This window comes from Periplaneta americana, chromosome 7 (assembly GCF_040183065.1).
Source record: "Periplaneta americana isolate PAMFEO1 chromosome 7, P.americana_PAMFEO1_priV1, whole genome shotgun sequence".
Classification (NCBI taxonomy): domain Eukaryota; kingdom Metazoa; phylum Arthropoda; class Insecta; order Blattodea; family Blattidae; genus Periplaneta; species Periplaneta americana.
Genome location: NC_091123.1, coordinates 112109786 through 112129628, shown reverse-complemented (window position 1 = coordinate 112129628; position 19843 = coordinate 112109786). Strand labels below are relative to the sequence as shown.

General features: G+C 36.0%; 1 protein-coding gene across 5 annotated transcripts in view; it reads left to right on the top strand.

Moving 5' to 3' along the window:
• Tomosyn (syntaxin-binding protein tomosyn) overlaps positions 1–19843 on the top strand; it is a 461514-nt gene that overhangs the window by 297396 nt on the left and 144275 nt on the right. For all 5 annotated transcript variants that reach the window (XM_069831184.1, XM_069831185.1, XM_069831182.1 and 2 more), the window contains 2 exons: positions 7961–8024; positions 15473–15680. In XM_069831184.1, the coding sequence (XP_069687285.1) occupies positions 15536–15680 (145 nt within the window). In that variant the 5' untranslated portion in view covers positions 7961–8024; positions 15473–15535. The remainder of the gene's footprint in view (positions 1–7960; positions 8025–15472; positions 15681–19843) is intronic.

The following is a 19843-nucleotide window of genomic DNA, read 5'->3' as shown; positions in this document are numbered from 1 at the left end:
TATTATTATTATTATTATTATTATTATTATTATTATTACTATTATTATTATTATTATTATTATTATTATTATTATTATTATTATTATTGCTAAGTAGGCCTATTATGATTAATTTAGTTTGTTAATGTAAGGTGCTCAAAAATTAAGATATGTAAATGTAAACTGCCAACACGTCTGTATAATATATAAATCAGGAAAAACGTGGTGGAGGCATGAGAATCTTTTTTGTCAATACGTATGGCTGTATAGACTGTTGGTGCATCGATTCTCATCCGCAAGGCTTAGAGCAGATGCGTTTAAAGTGCTCTCGAGAAAGGAAGCTCTCATCTTGATGGCTAACAGCTTCCATCTTCTTTTGATTGCAGCGTTTTTATATAGGCACTCTTCAGCAGACAGGAGTGGAGCCCCGAACCAAACTTTTGACATAGCTTACCCATTTGTATGTTAGCAATATTGAGCACACAGTTTTCTTCATAAAAGGGTTGGCATCAGCCCTATACAAATGACGAAAGTTTAACTCGTTAGGGAAGCTTTGTTAGATACTTTTCTTTCTTATGCCTCTCAGCCTCAGACTGAAAAGATAACATAGACGGCAGCGTTGTCTACCTTGTTTTACGTAGTTCATCATTTTCCTGCTTACAAAGTGGTGATAAAAGTAGCCTATTTTGATGCAATGTAAGTAGATGAAAGTGCTACCTTCAATATTTCCTATCGTACGCGGTGGTGTCGATTATTTCGTTAATTCTGGAACTATGTTTGATGAACATTTTAACTCATTGTTCTATAATAATTTCAAGGGAAAAATTGCTCAAGGGCCGAACAGTTTTTCACTTGAAATTATTCAAGTCAGTTTTACAGGGAGCTATACAGGAAAGCCAGATTTACATAATACACGGTACTGTTTGTTAACAGAAAATCACAAATTTAAGTCACACAGAAAGTGTGCACTCAGTGCTGGGCTCCGACTTTCTGTCAACCCACTTGAGGTATGTGAATATAAGGGGAATAATTGAACTGGGGTATGGTACAGTTCTGGGTATCTGGAACAATTTTTCCCTCGAAATTATTCAAGTCGGCTTTACAGGGAGCTATATGTAAAAGCCAGATTTGTATCATTGTTCTATAGTTCGAATCTCCGAAATGAAGTCTTTCGAACTTAAAATAAACTCCATGATTTAGCTAAAAATAGGAATAAAGAAATACGGAGTAGAAGAATATGACCAAATTAAGTGGAACACCACAATAAATAAATGCACGATACCTTCCTAAAAGTGTAAGTGTAAGTCTGTGGGAAAAATTGGCACGAAAAAAATATGGTTCGACATTTAAAATTAAATTGAGGCCGAAAAAGATTAATTCTATATTCTATTCTGGTATTCGAATCTGATTCAACTGTAGGAAATAATTTATCTATGAAATTCATGATAGCTTAAGATGCTGGAGGAGATAAAATCAAACAATGGTACAGTAATGGCTACAATAAGTACGTGTTCGAATTGATCTATATGTTCGGAAACTAGCTTTATTTTGATAATATTATAATAAGTACAGTTCCAGAAAAAAAATGGCCAGATTCTTTATGCGAGTCCGCCTGTATGTAGGCAACAAGTTTCGCACTACTGCCCTCACGTAACATATACTTGTTTACTGTATATGCGCAACGCGTTGAAATTGAGCGGGTCTTTTTTTTCTGGAACTGTACAGTAGTGGCAAAAAAACCGGACCGACTCTTGTAGCTGATTTCTGAGCCTTGTTCACTCCAGAGCACGATAGACTGGTAACTAAGACTTTCGTGGCTCGAATCCTGCCTGGGAAGGAAACTTCTTTTGGTTCCTTATTCAAATTTATTCCCAATACTTTTCGATTGCTGGTAAAATTCATGTTCTGGAAATAATAAGTTAATTAAGTAGTAAAATATATCTGCAATCGAAAAGTATTGGGAATAAATTTGAATAAGGAACAAAAAAAAAGTTTCCTTCTCAGGCAGGATTCGAACCACGAAAGTCTTAGTTACCGTGCTCTGGAGTGAACAAGGCTCTGAAATCAGCTACAAGGGTCGGTGCGGTTTTTTTGCCACTACTGTACATAAACTTTTCAGTTACGTTTATAATAAATCATTTTAATGGAACAGACTTGAATAACAGTAAGCAAAGTGAATACAGATGTCTGGTTTTCGTTTTGTACGTTCCAAATCTACATTATTAATTTTCACAGTTATTGTAAGAAGCTTTTGATTATTTTTTCATTAAAAAATTAGCTACATGTCGCGGAAGCAATGGTTCGAAACAAATTTCTGTGCAGTTTCTGCAATTTATGCCGATGAATATGCAGTGGAGGAAGCGCTGCCTGTCTTGCTATAGTGAAAGTTCTTTCATAAGATCTTTTACTAATTATTGCTAGATATTTTCTTTTAAACCCCACTGTTAAATAAAATGTGGAGACGGTATGTCTGGCAAAGATTTTTCAGAGACTCTTTATACAGGGTGATTCATGAGGATTTACCGTCCCTTACGGGGTTTATTTCCGAAGATATTCAGAAGAAAAATCGTCATATAAACATTTGTCCTAATCTCAATATTTTCAGAGTTATACTAATTTGAATTTGTTTGTAAAATACAATTATTATTGAGTTTTAAGGGTAAATGAATATTACAGATAAAGAATGGACAGTTCAGGAGTATCATTTCTTTATTTAGCTAATATTTTGAAGCTAAAAATGTGTTGTGAATTCCATAGTTGCTTCGTACACAACTACAAAATTACATTTTCTTACGCATTTCTCATCACAATTGTTACAAATCACGCCACTCTTGTAAATTCTTTAAGACTGTACATTTGGATGCATAATTAAACTGTAAGGAATCAAGTCCCTAAAGTCGTATGATTTGTAACAATTTTTGTGATAAGTGCATAAGAATAATGTCATTTTTAGTTAAAGATTAGAAAACAAAATTTGTACAAAGCAACTGACAACAAATTTTTAGCTTCAGAACATTAGCCAATTAAAGAAATTATATTTTTTTAATAGTTCATCCTCTATTTTTAATTTTCTTTTACCCTTAAAACTAAAGGAAAAAGGTATTTTACAAACAACTTCAAATTTGTGTAATTTTGAAAATATTGAGATTAGAACAAATGTTTATATGACATTTTTTTTGCTCAGAATATCTTCGGTAAGTGACGGTAAATCCTCGTGAATCACCCTGTGTAAGGTGAAAGGAGTATACGTACATTAATTTGAATTAGTAATAGATATCAATAAAACTAGTAAATAAGTTCGAATAACAGTTTCTCTACCTATAACAGGGATATCAAAGCGCCTGCAACGCGTGCTCTCAAGAACCCGCACAACATTTCCTTAAGAGCGATGATTGTATTTTATCAACAGTAATCTCACTAGACGTTTTGATTTATCTAGAGAAAATCAAAACTCGAGTGGGATTTAATTGACTATTACACGATTAGAAGAAAGTATATAAAGATTAGAAGTAACGAAGTACTCCAATACAATAAAATATTAATTGGCTTACGAAAATACAACTGTCTTCAAATGTATTATTGTACCATCTCAACATTACAAATATTACGCTAGATGCATGCTAGATGGCAGTAGTGAGCAATGCTTTCTCGTCGAGAAGTTCTCGATCTATATACACGATGGCAATGTTACTAGTCAAGAACGCTTTGTTGATTCAGTTTCATTTTTATTAAAATGCAACATTCCACTTCAATTATCCGAATCCCAGTAATCAGCGTCACTTGACAGATGATTTTCAATAAATCTTAATATTAAACAATCTCTGATACGTGACTATCCATAATATCATATAGCAGAAGCTATAACATAACCTAACTAATATACACAAGTGTTAGAAAAGTTTTAATTAACGACGATGACATAAAAAATAAACATGAATAATTTTAAAAGGAATAATTATTGAATGTACAATTTTCAAATTTGAATGTGGTTGGTGGTTCAATTGATGTTATATTGGACGTGTGCGTAATAGAAGTGGAACTCGTTGATTTAGGCCTACATGGTGTATTCAACTTATTCAGAATTTCCGAATGAATAATTTTAAAAGGAATAATTATTGAATGTACAATTTTCAAATTTGAATGTGGTTGGTGGTTCAATTGATGTTATATTGGACGTGTGCGTAATAGAAGTGGAACTCGTTGATTTAGGCCTACATGGTGTATTCAACTTATTCAGGATTTCCGAATGGTGCTCTTCATTTATTTGTAAATCGGATTTCAGAAGATGCATAGGTATGATCAGTGATTTTGATTAATTCTTGTTCTTGAATGCCAGTGCGAGTCATATTTGAAACTGCTGTGCATCGATTGGAGTGGTTTGTAATTATATATATATATATATTTTTTTTTGACGTCCAGACCAGCGCAGTTTCAAATGTTGGCAAACAAAGAAACAAATGCTAGGGACGCGATACAATTAAACAAATGCTAGGGACGCGATAAAATTAAACAAATGCTAGGGACGCGATAAAATTGTGCGATAAGCAGCCATGATTGGTTGAAATACGTCCTTTCGTACCGTTTTATTGGTCAAAAGTAGTATGACGTAGTAAGAGTGTAATAGTCTTCCTAAAAAATGAACTGTGTTGGGATTGTATTGCTTGTAGTATGAACACGTAATGCAGGCCTTTTGACATTCCTGATCTATAATGATTATGGCAGAAATCAAGTTTCTATTAGGAGATTGGAAGTAGAAATCTTCCAGCAGCGCAATGCTTGATTTCTTATAAATTAAAAGCATATCTAAGTGCCCACTATTAGTAAATTTTTGCATTCTCCTTAATTGACTTGACCTTTAGAATTCTACGAACAGACTGGCATAAGACTTGCTACTGCTGAGGTACAACGTAAGAACGCAGGAACAGTGTACACTTATCGAGCAACCCTTAAGTGCAGCAATGCCAGATTTCCCTGAACTGTAAATGCGTTTTTAATCAGTTAATTTTCTACATTGTTACACAAAGCATTTTTCGAAGAAATGACAAAGGAATATTTTCGGCTTGTTCTTCGCGTCGATATCTTACCACTCATACGTCTCAATACCCAATAGTTTTACCATAAATGGGATTCAAACTTAATACACAATTGTTTCTTTTTTCGGCTAAACCGTTATTCAAATACCAAAATTACATTTGACTTTTTGGTTACTTACAACCTGAAGATTCTGTTCTTAAAATTAATGCAGTTATACCCGTTTCACCCTATATTGTCTCTTATAGTACATTTAACCTTATCGAGAGATTTTGGTATTTACGCAGTTAATAATAAAATTGTTTGTATTAATTATACAGTCACGAATCCAGATATAATAGACATTGATAATTCTGGTCTCCATTTTTCGACACAGGGAAGAAGTTAAATTTGTTTTAAATTTGTATTTGAACCTGTTAAACTTAAATTTTTTTTGTTTAAAATTTCGGTAAATTTTCTTCCTACACGATCCGGAAACATAAATACTGTACATAATAAAATGTACAATTTAGAGCTTTCATTGCTTTAAGCAAAAAGCTATTCATAAATCATTGTAAAAGATAAGTAACGAATTATACCAATCAAAGAGTGTGAAACAGTATGCTTTCTTCGCAATCTTGGTTTTCGAGATTCGTTTCTAGATTTATACAGTTGCTTTCATTTTTCTTAACCTTCCATTAAAATGAACGATGTAACATAATTGTCTTCATTGATAAAAGTGAAGTTATTTTTAAGATGATATTATAATCTCTACGTTGTAATATGTCCTTAGGAAAGCAGTGGAAAGGGTGCAGAAAAGAGCAGCAAAATTCGTCAAATGGGGCAAGGGCCATGAGTTCGAAAAGGTAAGGGAACTGGGATGGAATACCCTAGCGGCTAGGAGTAAAAAAAAAACTACACTCTGTGCGCATTCGGGGCACAGGACCTGGGGGATATAGAACGTAGACTTGACATACCGACATACTACTTGAGGGGAGATCATAGGCATAAAATTGAAGGGTTTGCCGGAAGAAAGGCGGATTGACCTCTACGCCCTTCTTCGGGAAAACGGTTTAAAATGTAGTGAATAATCCGCTAATTATAGTGGCGAAATTTTGTTTTCATTGTACTGTACATACCTGCAGGACAGGGCTGCGTGCGTGCGTGCGCGATTTAGTCAGTCAGTCAGTCAGTCTACAAGTAGAGCTAGTGCTGCGCGTTACCGCATACTGTACTGTGTGTGTTTTCTCTTGGTAGAGACTAAGCAAATATGTATGGTAGTTCAATTTAGTTAGTCCAGTTGTTTCCTTTGACTGCTTTTTATGTTCATTATTGTCCTTGCTTTAAGAGTAAACAAACTTATGAAACTCATATATTCAGATGGAAATATTTTATGTTCTATAAAGAGATTTGTTACAATATTCAGATTTTTGGGCTTATTGTTATCAGGATTATACAAAGAATAAATTTTATTTATTTATGTTCACACAAAATGGAGATTTTATTCAGAGATTTTGCTTTGCGTGCTTAATGTCTACTCAGTATATCTGAAATAATGTAAATTACTTTAGAAGTAGATAATAAATGTCATAAAATGTATCTTTGTTTCAATTCCGTGTGAAATTTAAATCTGAAATCTACATTAAATTCCCTAAGCAAATTATTATATGGATAAAGGGCGTATAGACCGAAGTTTTATATGGTACAAATATAAGGAAATGTAATAATATAAATTGCCTAAATGCTACGAAACATTTATACTCGCTAAGATTTTTAATTTAATGTATAATTTTGTTCACTATCTGTATAACATTTTATTCAGGTGCGTTTTAAAATCTTAGATTGCCTGTATCTCAATTCACCATAATGACGTATACGCCCTTTTTCCGGCAAACCCCTCAATTAATACAAGGAAACAGAGGACTGGTGTGGGGAATTTCTCGTTTTTAAATAGAACAATAGATGATTGGAATCAAGTACCTGCAGCGGCCTTTGAGGGCTGCCCCCTAACAATCAAAAGGTTAAAAAATAACTTAGGAAGACTGGGTAAATAGCAAGGACCTAAGAAAGGGCAGACTGTTAAACGTTCAATTTTATTAAGCAGAAGAAATTGAGCCACCAGCAGTGGCTTTGAGGGGTGTCTTTCCCTAGAGACTCTTGTTTATGCGTAACTAAGTTGATATGTAATTAGGTTCATGGTTGACATTAGGCTCATTGGTGATAGTAGGTTCACGTGTGATTAATTCCGTGTGTAGTTAATGTGTAATTAATTGAAGTGTATTAATTAAATTGATATTGTACTGAAGTGTAAATTGTTGAAATGTATCGGATATCGTTGTGAAGTGTATCGGATGTTGAAGTGTATATGTTAATTAGGTCTAATTATGTATTATTTAGACTAATTAGGTATTTAGAATTAGCTTTAGGTATTTAGGTTCAGCCTTGGTTATCTAGGGTTAGCTTTAGGTAATTAGGTTTAGCTTTAAGTACCGGTATTTAGACTTAGTTTCCTATGTTTTAGTCTTTTGAGTTATGTATGTTCTTGGGCTAGGTTTGGAGAACTGGACGATAATTGTGGAGCTGCGTCACTCATCGGATACGTCATTCACCCCTTCCTTCCATTCCCGCGTCATTGACTTTGTAGGGGAGGGGATTTGTATTCAGTGTCTGTCTTATGTGATTGCGTACGGGCCACAGATACGTCATTCAACGCCGGTGGACTCTGGACGGGGAACCAACGTTTTCCCCTTGCTTTCCACCTTTCTCGCCAGTTCTGTATCCCTGGGCTATTGTATGTCTTTGAGTATATTATATGATACTGCCACCTGACTTATGCCAATTCGCAGTTAATAATAAACAAAAATTCGTCATGCCATTTCTTAAGGTGCTGTAGAAACTTGGAAACCTGAAATACAATTAAAGGATTTTAGTTCCTTTCAACATTTATAGTTATAATTTTTCTTGTTTACAGGTCCAGAAAAACCCATCCAGGGCCCGTGGTACATCTCAGTGACAATCCACTTGATGCTAGTAAGGTAGGTTGCCTCTTTCCTCAAATTGGATTCTCGAATTTTATTTATGGAAGTGTATTCTCCTTAACTAACAAAAAATAAGTAACAGTTTGTGTTGTATCGTTGATTTGTCAGTTGAATGTATGTTGCAAAGATATCAGAATTCTGAAAATGTTGTGATACTTGTGATTGAAAAAGCTAGTTTGAGATTATTTCTCTGCTCTGCCATTATCGTCAGTCCGTTGTTCCTTCATTATTATCATAATCTCATCGCATACATAAAAGAATATTAGTATACAGCGAGTGAGTCATTCTGTATAAAAACTATGGATAGTGGCATTTCTGCCACAAATTTACTGCATTGCAGTCGCAACAGAACAGGACTCTACTATAAATAAGAAGAAATAATTCTAAAAGATCTCTCATGACGTATCATTTGTGTAGGCCTATGACATTTAGTTATTTCATAAACTGTTTGTCATTTTGGTACGTAGGGCTATGCTTGATATTCGTTGTACTTTCCTTAGTCGTTTGGAAGTAAAGAAACAGTCAGAACATATGAAATTCTTATTTCATAAACATTAACATTATTGCGATTCTATGTGCCATTATCATGATCGTTCAAATAAATTATTATTATTATTATTATTATTATTATTATTATTATTATTATTATTATTATTATTGATACATATTACCTATTGTTGGGATTACTTGCTGGAGGACGACCCTAACAAGAAAAGGACACTAGGCTCTAATAGTGGCAGGGTTATGGTTGTCCCAACAAGACAAAATAATTGATTGCTATTCACTAAAGAATTTAATAACAATAAATATTTATATAAATATATAAAATGAAAGGAGCATAAAAATACTAACAACCACTTACTATAAAATATAAAAAATAAAATTAACCTGACAAATAATAACAAAATCCATATCTAACTAGCCTACAAAGAACTAGGATGATATCGCGCAATGAACACTCGCAACCACAGAGTCGGATACAATTATGTCACTGGTTGCGGTCCACCATATCTTGAAGAGAGGGCGAGCGATAAACACACTGATAACATCCACAGTCTATCGTAGGGGCTAATAGGAAGAAAGATACCGTAACAAATGAAGATGGAAAGATAGCGAATGGCTAGCAGAAACAATGAATCCAGGGAAAACCAACGGAAGATTCAGTCATTACGAATGTCCAGCTCACAAATGATGTAATACTCAATCACTCAATAACCACGGACAATATCATAGAAAGTTTTCGCGTAACATAGGATTTCCCGACTATTACAACCACATTCCATTCCCGAAAACGGGTACCGGTATCTGTCGTATCTCCAATGGGACACTATAACGACAAGTCTACAAACCAGTCGTAAGCCTTACACGTGCCGTCTTGCCGTGACTCCAATCACGACCACCGGTGCCTTGCCGTAATTCCACTGACAAAGCCGTCTCCAAACGAATTGTGCAGGTTACCCATCCTCTTTCTGGTGGAGTCTGGAGAACTCCCCTGGTTATGCAACCTTTCTCTTTGGTGGCGTCTAGCGCACTCCCTGTGGCTCTGCCCAAACAGCCAAGGTCGATAGATAGGGGTGAAAACCGTTAACATTCAAAATGAACCAATTAAAACACTAGTTTCAACCCCAAGGACACAGTATAATGTAAGGAAAGCTAGCACAATAACGGTCTCTAACCAACAAGTACCGAACCGTTAGGAGGATGCTGAACTCTGACTGGAAAAATGTGAATCACTATAGTCCCGTCGCTCTGATTTCCGGCAGCCAATCGCGTTGCAGGTCGGCTACATTTAAACGTGTGCGTCTTGTGATTCGCTGGTGAAGACGTTATTCATTTCTTAAGGCTCGATAAATACTTAATATAATCGCCCGTCATTTTGGCTCTTTCGTTGGTGTTCGTAGAAAGCACACGAAGATGTTATTTGCCGCTCAATTATTTGCTGAATTACAGTGCGTTTGATTTATTATCATAGGAGCTACGACATGATAATGTTTAACGGTGTGGCAAATAGATTCCTCGTATGGTAGCTCGGCAACGAAAGAACAAAAATGGCGAACGATACTACCTACCTAGACTTTATAGAGCCTTTACTTTCTAAGACGTAAGCAAAGAGGAGGAGTCACGCCGGGAATAACAAAGTCGCGACTATAATTAACAGCCTATAAAAAATAATTTTCTCTGAATATAACCAACATATGAAAAATAAAGTAATAAAGAGAAGGAAAGGGAAGAAGGAAAAATAGAAGAAAAATTAAACAAAAACACATTGCCGTAAGAAACGACAAATTAGTGTATTTGTCTTACTAATATTGCTTCTTCGTAACGGCCAGTCTTTGTTTCTCTAGGCAAAATAGTTTAATTTTTTCCAATGGCATGGCCCTTAACTTACCGTTATTCGTCCCGACTTCACGAGCATGTTCAAAAATGTTGCTAGTGCTGAGAAACGTAGATCACATAGTTCATCAATCAAGGTCGGTGAATCTGCATTACACTCGTAACAAATGATGATAATGATGGAGATTTTTGAGATTTCACAGGGGAACATGTGTTGCCTGAACCTAGGGCTTGCCCAACACAAGTTATAAATTTAAAGTAGTTAGGGATTTGAACCCGGGTTCTCCGGCTTTTAAGTCCAACGCACTGGCACTGAGCTACTATGCCGGTTAGGTAAACAAAGTTAAAAAGTGCTTCGTGTTATTTGTGAAAAATACGAAAGAATATTTCTTTAATTTTCAGTCCAGGCAAGTGAAAAATAAATATTATGTATATACTTTATGTAGCAATATTGGGAGGGTCTGTCTTTGATGGTGTAGACGTCTAAAATGTGTAATTGGAACAGAACAGACTTGTATGTGACAGTTGGAGTTTCTGAAAATATCATTGATAGAAAAATAAACAAAAAGTCATAGATTAAGTTTTAAATCAAATTTTAATTACTAATTAATAGCTTTATCCGCCAGTATACCTTAATAAATAGCGTGTGCGCTTCTCAACCAAGCGGTCCGCGATTCGATTCCAGAAGTGGTAGGAGATTCATCTTCATTCCACAGGACTGAGTGTTTGCAAGTGTTTGTCTCTTGTCTTGTACTTATCCTGTGACGTGTCAGCGGTGGTCCTGCATTGTGCTGGCAACACAATGAGGAAGACCCGTATTGTGAGAGAGTCTGTAGACACCGCATTGGCTTGCAAATCAGTAAAAAGAGGGAGGTTAAATAATAAGACATAGAATAAGAAGAAATTAATAGCTTCTATTTAATTAAAATTCAGATTATTTAATAAAAGTCGTGATTGGACGAAATTATACCTATAACAGAAGATCAGCGAATAATTTTATAAAAATGTGATTTTGGTATCATTCATCTATTCATAGTATTCTGTCAAAGGACATGTCTTTCATTGCAAGTCCAGCATTCTCCAATCTTTCCTATTTTCCGTCTTCCTCTTACAAAGGTCGTGAAGCTTGAATTTAATGAAAATGCATATTTAAGCTAATTTGCGTTCGTTAGGAAACGTGGTGATAGTCGTTCGTTTCGCTTTTTCCTCCTTTACGAAATATATTGACTTGAAAATCATTGCTATTTATGCCGCTTCTTGCGCGCACTCGGATCCTCATAGTTCCGCGACACAATATCATAGCTCTCGCATTAATGATGTAGTCTGTTTTCTTTTTTCTCTTAACTCACATTAATAGAGTGCTCTTACTGAAAGACAAATTCAATTTGATTTTAAAATATGTGTTAACTTTCTGACTCGCCTTAAATGTGATAGTGTGGATTTGAAATGTTGACTGCCGCGCGTAGTTGATAATATATATCCACTGATATCCCAACTGATCACCGCGCGCAGTTGATGAGTTTCTGGCAGGTAAAATTTTGGCTTGCGCGTAATTGCCACTCTCCGATAAAGACTTGTGATTGGTAGGGTTAGTGGAGCCTGCTAAAATACGACATTCTTTTTTTTCTTACACTTCATGTTTATACGAAACTACACTATTGTAGTCATATGGTTACATACATTCGAAACAGTGTGTTATTGCGAAATAAAATAATTTGTAAATATGCTTCCTATTATTAAAATGCAACAACACGTAACTCACCTTTTTACAGAAATAAGCATCATAATCTCTTAACTGACCAAAGAATACGGTGCGGAGCAGAAATTAGCACAAAAACTCTAAATCAAAGTTATATAGACTAAACGTTACATAAAAACCAACATCGAATGCCCTATCAATATATTCTTCATAATAAACTGTTTGTTTTTATTCTGTACTGTAAAATCTTGTTCTTCTCATTTAAGAGAAGGTAACGAAATGTTTACTATCACCACAGTCTAGTATATAATCACGAAGCTCAATACGTAGGGAATATGCATCCATAGATAGTTGCTAACCACTAGGATCGCTACTCTCGCCTCGTCACAAACAATGCGAAATAGTACCGACACAGTCTATTGTTTCTAGAACTCTCATCAATTCAAGCTTCGTGACTGTTGACTGTGACCATCACTGTAAGAGTAGTATATCTTCACTGTGAGCTCTTTGGCAAGAGGAAACAGAATTCAACCGTTTGTCACTAACACAGCACACCTTTGAGTTTGTATCAAGAAGACGTTTAAGCAGACGGCAGTACGTTAGAGTTCGTAATCGTACTACTGCAGTAGTATAGGGCCGCCGACAGGATTTATGGGCCCCTGTGCAATATTGTGCTCGGGCCCCGTTGAAAAAAAGTTAAAAAAATGACAAGTTACCAATTATTCTGACCATAATAATTATTTGCAAAATTAATAAAAGATAACTCCATACACAGATACGAATCTAAATATACACTTTTGTTACAATGAAAACTTTTAGCAAAACTTCACATTAGCACAATATATTATATTCATCACGCTTCTTTTTCAGTAGGGCCTACATATAGTAGTATGTTTTGTGACAAAACTTTGGACTTTTCATTGTCATTGTCTTAAACAGCTGTAATTTCTGACTTGCAGGCCAACATCAACAAACAACTCTCCTTGACTTCATTGATGCAAAATCATCAATTATATCATCAAAATTTAAGGACCTAGCAAGATGGCTCTCCAGACTAAGGAGGCCAAGGTTACTCAGTCTTTCTTGACACATTGTTACTCTGAATACATTTTTATTTCCTTCATTTTGTTTGAAGTGGGTGTGAAATTGCTAGTGAAGGTGCAGAAAATAAACCAATCTCAAGCCCGTCTGTTCAGGTTGTCAAAAATGAAGACAGTTCATGCTTAGTAGAAGTGAATATTGATGGTTGTGGCTGTTTAGAAAAAAATTCTGGTGACTGTAGTATTGAATCAGAACAAGCAAACAATCGTAAAAATGGTGTGTTAATATGTGCAAGTGAAACAAATTTACACACACCAGTTCTTAACTCTGAGCCATGGCAAGTAACATGCGACCTTGGAAAACTAAAAAGTGGCAGACAAATTGTGTCATTGAATGTGTTGTTCGGAAAACTACCCCCAACTTGCCTAATAACCTTCTAAGTGACGGAACAAGAGCCTTTCCAGTATTATTTTCAAAACTCAAGAATAGAGAATGTGTTCCCAGAGACTGGCTAGTGTGGAGTGAAACAAATCAGTCACTGCACTATTTTCACTGATTTGTTTTACTCCACACTAGCCAGTCTCTGGGTACACATTCTCCATTCTTGAATTTTGAAAATACTGTAATACTCTTTTTGGAAAGGCTCTTGTTTTCGAACAACACATCCAGTGACACAATTTGTCTGCTACTTTTAGTTTTCCAAGATTGCTCAATTTCACACCAACTTCAAACGAAGTTCTACTCCCTTTCTTAATATCTTCCAATTTTTCTGTCTCTCCTTGCGCTTCTCAGCTCCCGACTTATGCTTCTACTTGTCCATTGTCCACTGGTAACATTAATGAACAAAATTTACTAGAAAAAGACAACGAAAAGACGAAAGTTTTGTCACGAAACATACTATGTAGGCCCTACTGAAAAGGAAACGTGATCCTGCGGTTTGGATTTGAGAGAGTCCACCAGCATATTGCGGTGGACTGGCAGGGGTTGGTAGTTAAGAGGACAAGCCAATTGAACGTGTTCGGTACAAGCGACGGGAACATATTTCAGGAAAATCCCAGAACCCTCAAATGTCGTGTCGATGATTGTTAACGTGAAAAACCGATATTCTATTATATAAAAGTTAAACATTTACATAATGAAGTGGTAATTTGTACTAATTCTACTATTGTTGGTTAATATGTCAGATTCATGTAACAAATGTTCTTACAAAATTTTATAGTATATGTATCCGTGATAATAAAAAGTAATCAGACTCACTTACTCTGACGGGCCCTTACTGCTCACGGGGCCATATGCACTTTCCCCCTTTGCCCCCCCTCCTCGGCGGCCCTGGTATTTACTGTATCAGTCAGGTGAGTTAGTTGCGTATGTGTTGAATAGGAGCATGTTTTGTTTCTTGCCCAAGAGCTCACAGTGCGTAAAAGATAAGTTGCTCTTACAGCAATGGTTACATGCTCCTATTCAACAGATACGAAACTATAGTCGCGACGCTGTTATTCCCGGCGTGACTCTTCCTCTTTGCTTACGTCTTAGGAAGTGAGGGCTCTATAAAGTCTTGGTAGGTAGTATCTTTCACCATTTTTGTTCTTTCGTTGCCGAGCTACCAGATGAGGAATCTATTTGCCACACCGTTATACATTATCATGTCGTAGCTCCTATAACAATAAATCAAACGCACTGTAATTCAGCAAATAATTGAGCAGCAAATAACGTCCTCGTGTGCTTTCTGCGAGTGCCAACGAAAGAGCCAAAATGGCGGGCGATTATATTAAGTATTTATCGAGCCTTAGGAAATGCATAACGTCATCATCAGCGAATCACAAGACGCACACGTTTAAATGTAGCCGATCTGCAACGTGATTGGCTGCCGGAAATAAAAGCGACGGGACTATAACTTACCTGACTGGTACAGTAATACTACTGCAGTAGTATTCTAACGTACTGGCGTCTGCGTAAGCATCCTCTTAATACAAACACAAAGGTATGCTGTGTAATACGTAGTAACAAACGGTTGCATTCCGTTTCCTTTTGCCAAAAAGCTGACAATGGAAGATATACCGCTCTTACAGTAATGATATACATTTGCTCATTTCTCATAAGATATTAATTTTAAGATCCATGTTTGTAGGATTTTTATTTCTTGTTTTGTTGCATCCTGTCGCCTCTCTAAATATTGTACCTTTTTTTTTCAGAACACACTGTATATCAATATGAAATAAATTATACTACAGTTTTCAAGAAAATACATATTATATTTTATTACTGTAATTCGAATATTGACGTTTCACGCAATCATTCCGATTATCCTAAATCCCTTGTCAATTTTTTTTAATTGTTTGTTTTTATTTAATCTTCTCATTTCTGTGTACAGTTGCTGATTGGTTACGAGACTGGTCAGATTGTATTATGGGACCTGAGGACGAGAACAGCAGAAATGCGTTGCCAGTCCGTGGAACCTTTGAAATCCATCTCTTGGCATCATGAAGGGAAACAGTTCATGTGCAGTCACACAGATGGGTCCTTGACTACATGGACAGTTCGACAGGCACCTAAACCCATCAATGTCTCCCAACCTCATGGTATGTAATACGACTATACGGGTTCTTCATTATGATTGCATGTGCTGTGTACTTAATAATAACGCTACACACTGTATATAGCACATAAGAATTGGAAGGGGATTAAATAGAATCCATTGAGTGATGAATTAGGGCAGTGAATTAATCAAAGGAGAGTAATATCATTGTGATGAGTAGGGTTAAGAATTGTATGCCGTTACATTGCGCTTCATGCGCCTCTGACTTTAGGTACCGGTACGTAATTGCGTTGGGGTGGGGGATTTCAGTGTGTTTCGTTCAGCAATGAACTTTAGTTGATCGGTTACATTACGACCGAATACTGCTATTCGTAACAGGCAACATTCAACGTTCTGTAAAGAAGAATAATAACAAGATGTCGAGGACGAAATTTGTGACTTAATTTCAAATGGGGAAATTTGTAATAATGATACCGATTTTGAGATAAATAATGCTTGTGTAAAATATTTCAAATATGCCCCCATTGTTTCTGCATAAGTGGAACGAAGTTTCTCTAGATATAAGGCTGTGTTTTCTAGCAACAGGCAATCATTCTCCTTTGAAAATGTGGTTTGTTATTCACTGCAACAATATATGAAATGAAAAATTATGTAAAACAAAAGCGTAAATACACTATCATATTAACATAGTGAAATAATAAGGCTGATATGTTTTGTCAGTGTTATATTCCACAGACCGAAAATAACATATAGTCAGTGATATTGTAACGAAACTGAATAGTTCGAACACGAAATAGGAAGAAATGTAGCAAACAAGAAGAAAAAATACTGGATAAACATTGTGGAGATTTAGCTCTTTGTAAAATTTCTGACAATTTCAAATGAGAAAATTTATTACTAATTATACAGATTTTGAGATAGATAATGCTTGTGTAAAATATTTCAAATATGTCCTCATTGTTTCTGCAGAAGTGGGACAAAGTTTTTTTTCTAGATGTAAGGCTGTGTTTCCTAGCAACATGTAATCATTCTCCTTTGAAAATTTGGTTTATTATTTACTGCAGCAATACATCAAATGAAAAATTATGTAAAACAAAAACGTAATACACCATCATATTAACATAGTGAAATAATAAGGCTGATTATTACCATTTAGTACGAGAAAAATTCGTACCGGCATCGGGAATCGAACCCAGGACCTCTCAGCTCTGCGCGCTGAGCGCTCTTTCCAACTGAGCTATGCAGGGACACGATCCACGGCGCCGGCCGAACCTCTCTCGTAATGTTTTTACGGCCTTACTACCTGCATTTGAGACGATACACGTCATATATGCAGGAGCGCATATATATATATATATATATATATATATATATATATATGACTTTGTACTTTCTCGTACTAAATGGTAATAATACACATTGGCTACTTCATAGTAGACGTGTAATATTCAATGAGGTGGGCGAGACCTCATACTTAATGAATATTGATGTATTAACTGTTAAAAGTTATTACAAACTGTTGTTGAATATGGCCACAAAGTCATATACCGTCGAGCGGGGTGACTTTGTGCCATTCGCGCATTTCATAAAAAAAAACGTGAGGAAGTAGTCTTTAAAACCGTCACAAGGTTTTAAAGACTACTAAACGTAAGGAAGTAGACTTTAAAACCTTGTCACGGTCTTAGAATACTTCCATACGTTTTTCGCAAATGGCACAAAGTCACCCTCATGGCACAAAGTCACCCCTCGCGACGGTATATATATGCGCTCCTGCATATATGACGTGTATCGTCTCAAATGCAGGTAGTAAGGCCGTAAAAACATTACGAGAGAGGTTCGGCCGGCGCCGTGGATCGTGTCCCGGCATAGCTCAGTTGGAAAAAGCGCTCAGCGCGCAGAGCTGAGAGGTCCTGGGTTCGATTCCCGGTGCCGGTACGAATTTTTCTCGTACTAAATGGTAATAATACACATTGGCTACTTCATAGTAGACGTGTAATATTCAATGAGGTGGGCGAGACCTCATACTTAATGAATATTGATGTAATAAGGCTGATAGTTGTCAATGTTATATTAGTCTATGTGTATTTTCTACAGACAGAAAATAAAATGTATTTAAAATACTGCAATTTTTCTTTAACACAGAAAATAATGTCTTTAAATTTTTCTTTAGCAGATAGTTGTGCTTCGAAGTTAAAGGAGTGGCTTTCAACCACCCAAATGCTGAGGACTAACTTACCGTGATGATAAGCATGAGTTCAAACGAACGAAAGACTCACCCCACCTCTGAGACGTACTCAAAGTCAGAGGCGCACGAAGCGCACTGGTAGTGTAACGGCATATATTTCTCAGGCCTAGTGATGAACATTCCAGGAAAACAGGAGACATTGGAGAGGCGATATTGGGAGGGTTTTATAGAGCAGATACCAATAAATAAGTCCTTCATTAGTTTGGCGGTTTGGCCGTAATTTCATTGAAGATCTGTAACAAAATATGTGACATGAAGACATGCCAACCGTGAATTCAGTGGCGGCAGAAGCAATTCGAAAGCAGGATTAGAGCGGGAAGAAAGAAATGCCCAGTCACCAATGTCCCTCTGACCCTATTGTACAGTCACTTACATAATTTGCATGTTAGTACATCTACGTTCCCATGATTTGTTTAAACAGCCCCCCTTCCCAAAAAATCATGGCCTTGCTGCAGAATCTACTGGCAGAACTGGGTGTTTATAAATGATATACAGTATATAGTAAACGCATTACGTGAAATGCACTCATTCAGGAGTTCTTTTATAAACACCCGGTACTTCAAACGATTTTGGAAGCCATTGTCATGCAATTCTTCATGGAGTGCGACGTGGAATGGCATGAGGGTTTATTGCAACAGCTGCAAGAACCGCCACTTCTGTTGCTTCGTTTGTCACGCTCTTCTTCGAATCCGCTTTCACGGGGACAAGCTTCCAGTCTCGCGAAGTTTTTGTGCTACATTAGTGAAGGTGAGACAAGTTGGATGATGTCAAGCAGGAAAGAGTTGGACATACAGATGTTCTGCTCTTGTTGTATTTTGACAACATGTATTCATTCTTAGTTTTCTGCCTAAGGACAGGTATTTCATTGCAAACCCAGCATTCTCCAATCTTCCCTATTTTTCGCCTTCCTCTTAGTCTCTGCATACGATCCATACATATTAATATTGTCTATCATCTGATATCTTCTTCTGGCCCAAACTTTTCTCCCGTTTACCATTCCTTTCATTATATCCTTCTACAGGCAGTTTCTTCTTAGCCAGTGACGCGGTCAATTTTATTTTTCTCTTCTTGATCTGTTTCAGTATTATTATTTCTTCATCCATTGTTATTTTGACGCCATTCCTCATAAATATCATATCGACTATTTCTTCATTTGTGAAAACCATTTCATGTGCCGACGAATAATGGACAGAGTAGGCCTAATAAATGATTTCATATTCCATACATTCATAAAAGCTATGTTTTACACCAATATAATGTAGCTTAACTTACCTCCAGTCAAACCTGTGCTTTTGAAGAGACGTTCAAGACTTCTTCTACATTGTCATCTCTTCGATGTCCCGTACAGAACGGATGAAGTAAGGGTCTGCGACCTTCATTCTGATGCCAACATTATGAATATTAAAGATATAAAGAGGGGGGTGCGTCAAGCATCTGATGCAAATTTTAAATGGAAACCCAATATGTTTTGTATTGAAATTGTTGAATTAGATATGCCTAATAAGTAGAGTTCTGTGTTTGGTAACCTAGAGGCACCAAGCAACGCAACAGTGTAGTTGAATATGGAGTATAGATCAGTGGCATTGAATCTCAGACACACAGTTCAGGTCTGCTGTTCAGTGAATAAGGCAGTCAACATGCCAAAAAAAAAAGTGTACATAAATTTTGTTTTACTGTGATTGTATTATTGTAATTTCCACCATTTATATATTTATCCTATGTATTAATTTATTTATATATGTGTACATATATAGACTGTGTCCAGTTACAACGTTCAAGTGTAAAACAAGTATTCATAATTAATTTCTACAATCTGACATTAGAGACGGTAACAAAAAAAAAACATATTTCTAAACGAACGAAAGTTTAAACATCAGGACCGAAATGCGTTTTATATACAGTATTTCAATATTAACTCATTTTCAATTTGAATACTCAAGTTTAAATCCTTTCAATAATTT